General features: G+C 39.1%; 1 protein-coding gene across 1 annotated transcript in view; it reads right to left on the bottom strand.

Moving 5' to 3' along the window:
* The window catches only part of REV3L (REV3 like, DNA directed polymerase zeta catalytic subunit), a 123,512-nt gene that overhangs the window by 2,958 nt on the left and 106,052 nt on the right, over positions 1-14,502 (bottom strand). The window contains exons 22-31 of the mRNA XM_063329770.1: positions 14,264-14,405; positions 11,263-11,507; positions 10,147-10,255; positions 9,073-9,279; positions 8,284-8,393; positions 7,119-7,233; positions 5,258-5,395; positions 4,172-4,362; positions 3,011-3,257; positions 631-840 (exon numbers count right to left, since the gene is read on the bottom strand). Coding sequence (XP_063185840.1) covers positions 631-840; positions 3,011-3,257; positions 4,172-4,362; positions 5,258-5,395; positions 7,119-7,233; positions 8,284-8,393; positions 9,073-9,279; positions 10,147-10,255; positions 11,263-11,507; positions 14,264-14,405 — 1,714 coding nt within the window. The remainder of the gene's footprint in view (positions 1-630; positions 841-3,010; positions 3,258-4,171; positions 4,363-5,257; positions 5,396-7,118; positions 7,234-8,283; positions 8,394-9,072; positions 9,280-10,146; positions 10,256-11,262; positions 11,508-14,263; positions 14,406-14,502) is intronic.

Raw genomic sequence — 14,502 nt, 5'->3', positions numbered from 1 at the left:
ATACGTATTAATTATAAAATACGACAGTATGAAAATCAGGTGAGGATATGCATACGTTTCTGCAAGGGCTGGCGTTCTGCTTTGCTGTAATATATTCCTGAGCACAGTCAGGTACCCTCATAATTGATTTCTAGCTCAAAGGAAAGAAAACCAGCTTGGAAAATTCCTATTGAGAGGAAAAGTAACAAGAAAGCCCCTAAGCTAAACCACATCCACATTATACATATGAAAAAAAAAAAAAATTTTCTGGGACAAACGTTTTTGTTACGAGAACATCATCAGTTATTTTAATCCAAAAAAAGGATTAAAATATTTTTACAACTCTCCATCCCTGTCATTATAAAAAGGCACCTACAAACCATGTAAAATACTCTCAAAAAAAGAAGAGGAAAAGGAGAAAAGCATCTTCTGCTCTGATCCCCCCCCTTTGCCTTCAGTTTTATGTGAAGCTTAGGAGAGAAGCAGCCGCTATGCCACCTGCAACAGCGATGGGGAAAGCAAACAAGCTGTAACGCGCTTAACACCAGGCTGGTGCTTCCCGTTTCTGTTGCGGATATTCGGTAACGCGCTGCTTTGAAATTTCAGCCCCTGCCTTTGCCTGACACACATCTGACAATGCTTTAATCGTACCTTGACCAGCTGTTCCTGCTTACGCTCCAGCTCTCGGATTTCTTGGTTGAGAATCACTGCCACATGCTGTGGCTGGCTCCTGCATTTGTTACAGATCCCGTACTGGGTCAGTTCATCACACACGGGACAGTGTAAGGTCGTGAAATACTGGGAGATTGTGCCTTTGCGTCCTTCCAGCTCACTGCGGGCAGTCGAGGAAGCTTTTTGAATCTGTTAAAAAAAATAATTAAGAGGTAATGAACTTTCAAGAGAGCAGCTCACCTTATTCCTAGATTACATATTATTTCAAAAAGGAGTATGAAAGTGCAACATGGCCTGCAAGGCGTGGGTTCATACACAAATTATTAAGATGGATTGCATCACTCCGAAGAGCATCGCACTTGCCCTAAAGTGATACACTGAACAGAGCCCACCCACACCTATTTCACAGGGGATATCACTTGGAAAAGAGAAAGACTAACCAAAGAAATCCTCAGTCACATGCTAAATTCCTGAGCTCATCTCAAACTCTGCCTCCTGTGGTTGTCGCTCTGTAGGTGCCGATCTACTTCACATCCAAACGTGCCCTGGCCACAGCCCCAGTGGCTGCCTTCGGGATCCCGCCTCCCCTCGAGTTTCTGTGCTGGTCCGGTTCCGGCCACAGAGCTGCCACCCTCCTTTGGTCCGTGGCTCCAGCTCACGCTCCAGTTTCCCTGGATAAAGCTCCACCATGGCCCCCTCGCCCAGGGAAGCTTGTTTTCTGCACTCGCTCCTGGTGCTGCATGACTTAGGCTTTGCGATATCCTTCAGTCTCCTGCTTCAAACACACAGCTGTTCTGCTGCCTGTGACCTCCTTGGCTCTCTCTGGCCTTGCAGAAAGTCAGGGCTCCTTTCACCTTTTTAGACCAGCTTATTAGAGATAGTTAAGGTGAGAGTGCCACAGGTAGAGAAAAGAAGCAGAATTGAAGTAAATCAAGGCTATCTATAAACTTGACAGCGGGAAACACGATGTATTACTATGCTGCTGAAGTCTACACTAAGCACAGGAACCAAACTAGACAAAGACACCATCTTTCACTGTCCCTTTTTGTCAGGGGACTCACTAACTAAAATCCAGCTATATAACATTTCTTTTCCTGCATGTCAATGATTTCTTTAGCTTTTAGGAAAGTCAGTTTAAAATTTCTGGTGATACTGATTTTTTAAAAAACGTTCCTGCTGCTTGGGCATTACCACCTTTTCTATAAAGAAGAAAGATCTTCAGAACATCTTGGAAAAACAGGAGCTCCAAAATCTACCATAGAGAGATTTAAAAGGTGGTGAGGCAAAATAGATGCATATACAAGTATTTTTAATAAATATACAATTACAGCAAAATAAGACACCAAGGTGTGTGGAATGATCGACATGCTGGAGGGAAGGCATGCCATCGAGAGGGACCAGGACAGGCTCGAGAGGTGGGCCTGTGCGAACCCGGGGCAATCCCAAGCACAAATACAGCCTGGGTGGAGAAGGACTTTGGGGTGTTGGTGGATGAGAAGCTCAACATGATACAGCAATGTGTGCTCACAGCCCAGAAAGCCAACCGCATCCTGGGCTGCATCAAAAGCACGGCCAGCAGGTCGAGGGAGGTGATTCTGCCCCTCTACTCCACTCTCATGAGACCCCACCTGGAGTACTGCGCCCAGCTCTGGTGTCCCAAACATAAGAAGGACATGGCCCTGTTGGAACAGGTCCAGAGGAAGGCCACACAGATGATGAGAGGGCTGGAGCACCTCTGCTATGAGGACAGGCTGAGAGAGCTGGGCTTGTTCAGCCTGGAGAAGAGAAGGCTCCAGGGAGACCTTATAGCGGCCTTCCAGTACCTAAAGGGGGCCTACAGGAAAGATGGGGAGGGACTCTTTATCAGGGGGTGTAGTGATAGGACAAGGGGTAACAGTTTTAAACTGAAAGAGGGGAGATTAGATTAGCGATTGGGAAGAAATTCTTTCCTGTGAGGGTGGTGAGACACTGGAACAGGTTGCCCAGGGAGGCTGTGGATGCCCCATCCCTGGAAGTGTTCAAGGGGTGGGGTTGGAATGAGATGATCTTTAAGGTCGCTTCCAACCCAAACCATTCTATGATTCCATGATAAGAGGACAGAAAATAGGAAAAGGACAATGTGATCAACCCTGTACAGAAGGGTTGGCAGGAAAAATTGATTCACTAGGCAAAAAAAAGGAAAAAAAAAATCACACGGAAAACCTAAAAATCAAATCTGCTTGTTTGGGCATCAAACACTGCCTTGTAAAATAAATAACCTTTGCTGTTACCTCATATAAACCTCACGCCATTAAAAGGCATGATAAAAACAAACACCGTATGGATGCACTGCGTTTGTCATCTGTTTTCAAACACTCACCCGTGGCAACTCATGGTACCAGCTGAAGACGTCTATGCCGATAAGTGAGAACACCCTAGCCAGCGGTGGCAGAATTTGTTTGGTAATATAGTATGTAGCATTCAGCCGCAGGTTGGGATCCTGCAGGACTTCAACGGGCCGCCTCACCAGCTGTATCAGGGGCAGTCCGGGCATGCCGCACACGATGACGTAGGGCACTCGCTCCCCAACCCGTGGTTCAGAGCGACGGTCATAGGCGAGCATTCTCCTGTGTAAAAATAGGCTTTATAATGCATCCAGAGACAAATTCATAGTTATTTCGTTTACTTGTAAACTTCCCCATCTGATTATATTAGCAGCTCTCCAGACGACTGAAGTTAGTGTCTATTATGAAGCACAGGACCAAGTTGTTTCATTTTTAATTTGTCTCATGATCAGACCCAAATTTTAGAACTTGGAACATGAGCCCTAAAGATATGCCCTCTTTCAGGTCATTTGGATTTGCATGCAGGTTGCTTTCTAGCTACCCCTTCCTTAAAGAAGTACTTTAATAAAGAGCAGGCAGGGTACAAAAAAGAGCTCAAGTACCTACAAAACAAAGGACAATTCAATTTGAAGCAGGTATCAATCCAGGACTTGAATTTTATTTTATTTAAAAAGCACAGCTTAATTTAAAGACCTTTTATATTAACAAAGGTGGCAAAACGTGCCAGCTTGCCAGCTCACATTATCCATTACTGATAAACAGTATCAACAGGATGAAATATTAACTTTAAGTAAGGCACCTTTTAAAAAATGAAAAATTATGCCTGGTAATGTATTTCACAGCACTGAGAGACATCACTATTACAATTTTTAACGTATCTAATATCCATGAGTGATGGGCAATCTTGGAGAGTCAAGCACTTGTACGAAAACCAAAGCACAAGTAACAGCAGAGAACACACCGTTACAGTGTCCTGACAAGAGACTTTACTCTTGAACAGGTATGGCTCTTTCCAGGACTACGAAATGGCTTTCTAGGACTATCTGATGGCTGATCGCTCTTCACACACAGAAGAAAGTCAGAGCCAACTGCTGCAACAATATCTGAAGGAGGTATCTCACCGCTACCCGTAACTTGGCAGTACAAAGGTCAAGAGAAAAAAAATATCTATGATTAGCACTTCTTAATCTCATTACCTGGTGATTTCCAGGGCTGGTACACAGGATCCCGGTCTGTAAGCTGAGCTCCCTCTGTACTCTTTTGCAAAGATGAAGTCTTGCATGCTGGCTTTTCCTTCCAGTAACTTCATGCATTGATTCTGAACGTACTGTTTGATCTGACTTATGTCCCGTGTTTCAAATAGCAGCTTGATAGAACGCTCAAGTATCTTTACAACCAAAGGAGAAAGGTCAGAAAAACTCATACGCTTAACTAAAACATACTTAATTACAAATAATTCAGTAAATGATATGGAAATATTAATACACTGCTTAGAAAAAGTATCAGTTGTGAACTAGAATGTTAATATGACGACAGCTGGTGTTCTCTTCCACTCAAAGACATTCATAACACATTACTGGACAACTTTTTCCTCAGTTTGACACACCTTTCATGACATTATCCATACTCTGGCACTAACACTGTTTCAACAATTACAGATGTTTTCCAGAGTATGAGAAAAGTTGTTTTTTTGTCATCTAAAATATTTTGCCATTAATTTCTGCATGATTGACTTGATTAAGAACAAAAGGCTGTTCTTTTTAACCCCCCAATACACAGCTCAAAATAAACAGGCAAGGAAGTTTATTTTAAATTAATTCTTAGCTAAACTAGATTTCTGTAAGTGAGCTATTTAGCAGACACATCAGTCTGCCTCACTAATCTTGGAGTGATGCTTCCAGTTTAAGTGAACTGGATCAAGAATGGTCTTCTAGAGACTTTACATGGGGCTGAGGGCTTTTTACGGGGTTTTTAGGGGCTGAAAGATAGTAGTTAACACGGAAAGTGCAAGTCCTTGTAATGCTGTGCAAGATCTTCAATTTATCTTTCAAATGGCTCATACCAGAAAAACAGACAAAGTCTCAGACAACTCACAAGGACTAGAAACTCTGAGAAAGGACAAATATACAATGAAACAACAGAATCATAGAATCATAGGGTTGGAAGGGACCTCTGGAGATCATCTAGTCCAACCCCCCCGCCAGAGCAGGGTCACCCAGAGCAGGTTGCACAGGAACGGAATATTATGATTTCATTCAGAAAGAAATGGATGAGCATGTTACCTTGGAAACAGCAGGACAGGAGTCCCTTCGGACTGTCTCTATGCCTTTTGCATCAAATACTGGGTCCTTCTGGTCCAGTGTTTCATACATGTAGCCCACGTACCTCTTTTTAGTCTGCAGGACACATGGCAAGTAGACCTGGAATGTTTAGAAAGAAGATAGCCCAATGTAGCGTGTGTTGGGAAAATAAGGTGGCTCTGAACAAAGAGAGCTTCCACTTTGCTTTGTGGGTTGTTTTTTTTTGTTTTGTTTTGTTTTAAATCATTAAAACCAATAAACTAGACCAAAGAACTTTTAAAGGATGGCTGAGGAAGATGGGATTCCATTCTTAAATCACTTTATATTTCATCTAGCTGTAGAGGCTAAGCAACCTGAAGCTCAGATGAAAAGTGACACATAGTACAATTTGTTTCAAGTACGCTTACTTTTCTGGGTTGCATCTATCAGCATTTTTAATGTAACTATATTATCTCTTTCTTAAAAAGACAACAATTTCATTTTAAACATCAGAGAAGAAAACTTTCCCAGCAAAAGCAGTAGCTTTGAACTTTCTGTTTTCAAACTTCATCTAATTATGAGGTGCCTAAAATCAGTTAGTATCTTGATTTGGGGAAAGCATGCTTCTTAAATGCCTGTGCTTGGAGAACAATTTCCTCATGAATGGATTTTTAGGGTTATGGTCTCTTTTGCTTGCTTTCTCCAACCTATTTCATTCTTCATTGTGTCAGTATTATTATTATTATCCTAGTATTACTAGGATAGCATCTTCTTGTATCTCATGGAAGAGGGAGCAGCAAGTTTAGATTGCCTCAGGCTGAACAAGGTCCTGCATGTAGGTGTCCCACTTCTTGAACAGATGCTCCAGCTTTGATGCACTTTCCTCTGCCTGTGCTAGGAAGCTACCTTAGGAGAGCACTCAATATTTTGACCCACAGGTGAATAAGGGCACGTGAAGTGAAGCACTCTGACATCTTCTCAAGTATGTCCTTGCACCTCATATTTTTTTCAGGTTAATTACTCCTTCAGCTTAATGACACAGGATTGCCTCAAAGTGGGAAGGGTTCCTGTACATTAGTCAACAGAGAAAAGTTGCCATGCCTTCCACGGGTATCCTGACTTTTCTTGGTAATATTTTTCTACTGTATTTTCCATGAAAAATGGCAATTGGCTTACAAATTCTGATTGAACCCCTTGAGACAGGTATGTACTTGGAAAATATCTAGAGCACCTGAACTGATTGCTAATGACTTTCCAATGATAAACTTCCACCAAAATTACTGTCACATTGTCTTGCTCTTCTATAAAAGGCTTATTGTCATTAATACTTCTTCCAAAAGCCTACTGAATGGATTTTTGTAATTTTTCATTTTATATGTATCACATAGACATATCGTGAAGTATGCTAAAGCTGCCTGAAGAATAAATATCAGGCTTGCAATTAATGCCCTGGAAGCATTTCAAGGGATGGTGTACATTTTCTCTTCCAAGTTGCACACATTGGTTTGATTGTATGTATATAATAAAAAACTGAGGGAGACATTTCCAAAAATTGACGAGACAGGAATTTCAAATTGCCTGGTGCTGCCAGCGCAACAGGCCACCAAGCATCCTGATGTGAAAGTACGACTATTTCTTTTTGTTGTTCATGCTGCAGCGCTCCTCTGACAAGGTCCCTGAGGCATTGAGGAGCTTGCAATATACCTGCAGAAACAGTACAGCACACGACTGTTGTATATCCTTATGCTATGTCAGCATCCTTACGCTAGCGTCCAGAAAAATCTTTTATCTTCACTATATATTTTTTTTAAAGGATAACAATGTTTTCACCCAACACACTCGAAGCAAAGTATTTTCCTTTTACCTTTTCAAACTTCAGTTTAACAGGTTTGGGGTTTGTTGCTGTTACAGCTTCAGCAATTTCTTGACCAATCTTAAAAGATTGCTCCTTTGTGGCTCCTTTCAAGAGTACAAACATGCTACAAGAAATCAGACATAGGAAATAAGCACAAATCTGTTGAACATAGTTCCTGAAATTTATAAGCTATAGTGTCCTGGTGGCAAAGCAGAGATGTTGTTACCAATTCTCTTCCCTTCCTTCAGCTAGAAAAGGCAAAAACCTGAGAAACTTCAGTGTTCAGTATGAGATCAGGAGTGCCAAAGGCATGATGAGTGCTGTGACGCTCCGCTGAGGCAGGGAACGTGACAGCTCCCAGGCACTGCAAAACTTCCCAGGAGAGAACTGTAAAGCTCTAGGTACACCCTTTTTTCCCCAGTATGGGCAGCAACAGAATTTTATTTCCTTTGTCCTTTTTTTTTTTTTTGTGAAGCTACTAAGAATTTAGTATCTTTGAAATGTCAAATCTTTCATCAAAACTGGCTGAAATCAGTCATTGGATTCGCAAGTTGTTAAGGAAGGACAGCCAGACAAGCTTTGCTTCCCATGGCTGAGAAATCATGCAAGTCTAGCACCAGAGAGGGATGTGCCTAGAGCATGACTATTATTTAGATGAAAGATTGACTGAGAAAGGGGAGATATTTATATGATCTATTTCAGACAGTGTAATCATATCTTCGTATGCTTTGGTGGCTGCTTCTGAATTGTATCCACTTTTGAAGCTTAAAATAGTGCCTTCCTCTAAGTATCGATGTGCAATGCCTGCTATATTATAAATACTCGCTTTTCCAAAATAAAAATGGCATCAGGAACAGGCACAAAAATACTCATTTGATAAATAAGACTTATATTCATTCACACATAAAAAAATATGTTTCCCCCCTGCTTCTGTTCCACATAATTGTCAAAAGAAAGGAAACCCTCAAAGTCCTTTTTAATAGTCCAAGAAGAAACTCCAAGAAAATAAATATAATTTACTTTGTATATTCTGCAAGACAGTAAGCAACATCCCAAAGAGGGTCCACATACTCTTTTCACTATCATAAATTCCCCTTGTTGAGACAAAAGAAAAATATATCTGTGAAGAACTACTATGATTTTAAAACATTGTAAGAAGTAAACCGTTAATTACCTGTCAGTGTCACCATACACAACATGAGCACCCCATTTTTTTGTATCGTTCACCAGTTTTATAGCACGCTCCAATGTTTCTCTGGCTTTGTGGACAATGCTGTCCCCAACCTGCAAAGTCAAAGATAAATTGAAAATCTGTATTCTACTGCTAAATTCAATACTATCTCTTGATAAATAGTCTAATCTTGCTTGATCTGTTTATGAAAATTACTACATTGAGACAATATATGTTAGTTCACGGTTTAAATGCATATAATAAATAAAAAGGTTGCTTACGTTGCCACAAAATAGCCATAATTAAAGAAAGAGCAATCAAAAATTATTAAAAATTAAAATAAAGGAAAACATGCTCTAAACTTCTTTAGGCCTATTAAAAGTGTAAGGAGCAAGACAAGATTGCTTAAGGTCATTTTCTCTAGTGTTTGGATTCTGCTGATCCTCCTTTTATGAAAACTATGAAACACCTACAACATTTTATTTTATTTCCACTATTAGAACTGTAATCCAATCTGCCTTTGGAGAGAGTTCTACAGAAATGCCAACTCCAAATGCTCTTTAATGGGAAGAAAAAAAATAGGACCTTTTTTTTAAATCACAAATTTTTAAATCACTTTTTTTAGATCACAAATAAATCTCAAGTTTCTGATTTTCAGTACTACAAATAAAACCAGCTTTTATGAAAGTATTTAGATTAAATGTTCCAAATAATAACACTGTGTTATCTGACTATATGTTATTAATAGTGTCTTTTCCACAGTTTTTCTTCATTTTTTTCTGCAACCCTTACCTCAACGCATGGCATTCTTCCAGAAAAATTAGCAGCAGTATAACCAAATGTAAAATTAGCTATATATTTAAGACCCAACTGACGAGCTTCAAGCATTCGAGTTACAGCCTTGTCATGCTTATAAGACTTCATTGACTGTTTCACCATTATCCTAGTCTTCAGGATTTCTTCTAGCATTCTTGGCAGCACACCCTTTCTTACTGAAGGCTGTCATAAAGAGAACAAAGGAAAAAATTATGTTAAAAACCCCAACCTAAACAGCTAGGAGTAAAAGCAAAACCCAGAACTGTTAGATAATCACTGTTAAAAAGACAAATTAATTAGCAAGATGCCCTAGGCACCAATGGTTTGGCTCTTCCCACAAACATTACAAGCAACCTAGAATACAGACACAGCTCTTAAGGGCAGGGTAAATAGCTTTTTGTTCTTTGTTTTCATCAGACCTGCTAATGCAATATTTAGATAACCTTGTTAACTAAAACAGGACTTATATTTAACTGTTAATTCTCAAAATGTTAAAAGCTAAAGGAATATTATCTTTAGAAATTCTGCAAGTATTCTTTATTTAAAGTTTTTGTTTTAATTCAGTATATGTATGCTGGTGATTGGCTAATTATTTGTAAGAGCTCCAGGCCATATTTATTAATTCATTACAAATCATTCATCAGTACACACAACAAAAAATGAGAACAGAAAGCAAGTCAGGGAGTTTCATCTCCCAAACCATGACTCTTCTAGGAAAGCATTCTGCCATACAGACAGGAGAAGAATCAAGTGTTACACGCAGATAATTACTCTTTGATCTCCAAACTGCACAAGTAAACTACAGTTTAATTATAGATGAAATAAGCCTTCAGTATAAATGAAAGCACAAAGATGACATTTTATTTCCTGAACTGCCAGAAGTTCAGCACTCTGACAAATGTCAAAAATCATTGGGAAATGAGAGACTGAACCTCCCCCCTTCTGTCTACTCTTAATGCAGCAAAATATAAACTACAATATCAATTTGATCTTAAGCTAGTCAGCCAACAGGAAGTGAAAATGCCTGTCACAGAGCACTAATATCATTACCTTGACAAAAGCTACTCCACTGGGTGACACTGTGATATCATGCCTAATCTGGTAAAGTAAGTCAGGAGGTACTCTGAGAGATGTACAGCCAAACTTGAATGCATCATATCTAATAAAAAGAAAAGTTAAATATGAAGACAATTCATTCATTTACAGCCTGAACAAGCAAAAGCATCAACTCACATTAAAATGTTAATAATGCCAGTAAGGATAGAATCACAATTATAACCTCAGGTATAAACAAACATACTATAATTTAAAATTTCTTAGCTACATGCAAAAGTCTTTAAGAATAAAGCAGTAATAAATGGTGAAATTCCAACACATGCATAATTTATCAATTCTGTTCTGTATTAATGTATTATTTCCAAATGCTGAGTTAGTGGAGGCACGTACTCATACCGTAGTCCCCTGTGGGAACCACGCATGTTTACCAGGGATCACATTGCATGTGTTTTCTTTCTACAGAATTTCAAATCAGAAACTTGAAAACCTGGCGGTGACACCTAGCAATTGTCGCATGCATCCTCCCGTTCTTCCAAATATTGTTTTATAGAGGTAACTATAATGTGCGATGAGATTTTTTTTTCCAATTAACAGAATTACTGTTAAGCTCAACAAGAGATGCTACACAGAATAACTCATTGTATCTTTTAATTTTGAATAGGTAAGACCAGAGTGAACTACAACTGTTAAAAGAGAACAACAATTTATTAACATACAGTGGAATAATACTATCCAGGTTTTGAAAATAGGTAGTGCATTTATATAACATTTTAACTTATTCTGAAGAAATATTAAAAACTAGCATCACCACAATAATGGAATAGGTGTACACATGTGCATACAGGTTTTTTTTTTTTTTTTTAACAGAACAGAGTATAATTCTGTATTTAATTAAAAATACATATCGATGTCTATACATATGTGTCTGTGTCCGTATACACACACGCACACCCACACGGTAGATCTTTATCATCTCTATTGTTTAACAGAAAATGGTGCTATTTATACAAGCCCCTTGTCACCAATGACAACCAAGGGTTCTCACAACCTCAGAAAAGATGCTAAACTCTCTACAGAATCAAAGTTTGTGTGAAAAAAATAACAACTTACTTTCCTAAGTTTTCGACATGTCCCAGGCAGGTTGAAAAACAGTAGTTGTATGCTATCACAATGGAAGGATATAATGACTGGAAATCTAATACAAGAACAGCATTGCTGTAGAAGCGGGATTCTGGCTCCATTATTAAGGGAACACATTGCAGGGCTTTCATTTGAGCTCGCTGCTGGACACTGGGTGTCACAGGAATATAATTCATTGGCTTTGCAACACGCAGCATCATAGACTCCACACGATACTGCAAAACAGTTTGGATATAACTGTTATAATAATTTCAAAAATGCAGAATAAACATGAGTAAACATCCATCTCAGGTTAAAAAAATAAACATGCAACAGGCTGCAACAATATATGGCCATGCTACAGTCAGTGAACGAGCATTTGCTAAACTATTTTTGTTAGACCCGCAGAACAGTGAAGAAAACAAAGTGTAATACGCAGTCGATGACCATTTTCCATAGGAATCTGAACGGCAATATTATTTCAACATTTGGGAAAACAGAGGAATGACGTGTGAGTTGTATAAGTTGATAATTGTGCCTCCAAGCTTTTGACCATGACAAGTAACGTACTTGGCAGCAAGAGAACCAAGGGAAGAATCTAAGTCAGCCCATTTCAAAAGTCTGCCGCTTTGCACCAGGTATCATGCTTTCTCCCCAATGATGCCATAAGTAGTACAGGAACCATAGAGTAACATAAAGCTTAAGAACTTCCAGCTGCTTCAGGACATCACAAAATGTCTTATGTGGAGGTAGCAACATGAGAAAAACCCAGCCCTATTAATTTATGGACTATTCAATGCTTTAGTAAGGCTTTAAAAGCACTAGTAGCCAGGTATTGACTGTGTCTATTCACAATAAAAAACAAAATACCTGAAAATTACATACATGGGTGGCAAATCCCAAAATATCAAAGAACAATCCTATATAATCCTAAGATCCTGTGCTTTGTAAACAACTAAATCACTATTCAAAAGCCCTCTGCCTGACACACTACATATTCAGTCATGGTACTGAAAGGGTTAGGTATAATTTCTTTAACTTTGATGTTATAAATGAACTTACAGAACTAATAGCTTTAACAAGACCCTGCCACCTTACAAATGGGTTGGGGTTTGAAAGTGTAGTTTTGCAGCAGCATATGCCCTGCACTAATTGTGTGCTAATTTGTATCCAGTGATGAGCTCAGATGTGTGAGGAGGTGGCCAGGGACTGGATCTGGCAAGAGCTAGGTTTTTTTGCTAGTTTTCAGCAAGTTCTTCAATCGTATGACTAATAATCCGATTGCCTATGACCATCTCCTGTTAGTCTACTATGGAATATTCAAGATAGCTTAATAAAATTAAAAAAAAAAAATCACCTTTAAAAATGGTCTTGTAAAACTTAATAAGAGATACAAAAATATGGAAAAAGTAACTTAAAATATCAGAAATCTGTTCCATTTTAACACCTTTTTCAGCTAAGGAGAAAAGAAATATCTTCATATAAGGTAGTGATGATTCTTCTGAGTGACAAAAAATTATTTGAGGTGATTGGGAATTGTTGCAATTGCCACTTCTGTGATCTAGAAAGTTTCAAGGGAAACAAAACATACGTGCACAGAAGGAAAGAGAAAAGAACAGTCAGGACAGAAAATGTGGCATGTTTCTGTTGCTCACTCCCACTCACAGCCATTTGAGAAAATGACAGGCAGAACAGTCTTTGCGGGCTGCAATCATGACAGTTTAAGCATATCTACGTTGGCAGCAAGCCAGTCCCACCCTCCCTGTCCCAGTCTGTGCATTTCTCTTCCCTTGCTCCAACAGCGGTACTTTTCTGATAACATGGTAAACCAGATCAGGGAGATAAACTGGCAAATTATCTATTGAATGCCACCATGGTTCTGTCACCAGTGCCCACCCACTTTTTCCCCCAAACATAGGGCGAGTACCTATGTTCACAAAACCGAGTGTACCTATGTTGAGTACCTGTGTTCACAAAACTGACCAACAAGAACCTGCACTGGGTCAAGAGATGACACAGGCAACTGCAGTCAAAGGGAAAAAAAAGGTGGCAACATTTTTAAATTGGGTTGAATCGTTAAGGAAATGCAGCTTCAGACATTCCTGTTTCTGTCTGGCTTAAGACGATGCTGGTCTGCCCAGGACATTAGTTTTTAAGTTGTCTTTTTGTACACAGAAATTGGCAAAGTAATCAATCCTGGTCAGCTCAGCTAAATGTCTATTAAAACAGGAAGCAGAAAGATGGTAGGAAAGAATAATTATGGTAGGAAAGAAGATGACGACAGAAGAGCAGACACACATGAGTGGAAGTTGTCTCTCATTTCAGGTGCTGTTCAGGGCTCACGTGAAGCCATGAAAAGTCTAGTTAGTCTAGTTCCTCAGAACCTTGGCAAGGAAAGCCTTTGGTATTACTGGAGACTGCTACTGTCTTGCTCCCATTCCCTCTGATGGTAGTACCAAAATAACAGAATCACACACATCTTTCACGACACATGTACTTAATAAAGCCAGAGCCTCTCTTGTCTTATCATCAAATCTCACCCAGAGGTCTGCTTCACAGGAAATGTCACTTAGAACATATTCAACACAGCTTTGTCTGCCCTGGAAGAAAATAATCTCATCTTTCTAAAACATGCTCAACTGTGTTTCTTAATGTGCTAAAAAGCATTCATTTTCAGACTCATCCAAGTGTAAAAAATACCAACTCAAAGGGAAAACTTAGTGCTCCCAAAGTCAGAAGAAGAGATTTACTGATGTGATTACGTTTACGGCGCTCTATTTTTAACAGCTATTTTTCATTTCTAAGACTAACCATTCAGTCCATTATTATTGCTTCTGAATTGCGTTTCTTTATATTTCAATTTCACATTTTTCAAAACAGTCTTCCGTGACCTTATAAAAATACATATACTGACTGAAAAGATACTGAAGGACAAAAACATTTTGTAAAGACTGTTTTGCTTTTGTGAAGTGCAAGGAAAACTAAATCTTACCTGTGAGCCTCTTGTTAAAACATGTAAGAACTGAATGCCAAAAAGTCTTGCCATTTCGCTTGTTCTGTCAATCAAATCCAGTTTGTCTAACAACTGGAGATTCCCACGGACCCGGCTAATGTAATGATCAACCATTTTCCACCTGTGAAAATGAACACCTGGTTATAAACCATCAAGAGAGTGCTGCTCTTTCTACCAAGAAAAACGTACTTTTATGATAGCTTGTTACAAAACAGTAA

Source organism: Chroicocephalus ridibundus, chromosome 3 (genome assembly GCF_963924245.1).
Source record: "Chroicocephalus ridibundus chromosome 3, bChrRid1.1, whole genome shotgun sequence".
In the NCBI taxonomy this organism is placed as follows: Eukaryota; Metazoa; Chordata; class Aves; order Charadriiformes; family Laridae; genus Chroicocephalus; species Chroicocephalus ridibundus.
This window is presented reverse-complemented; position numbering and strand designations above follow the sequence as displayed.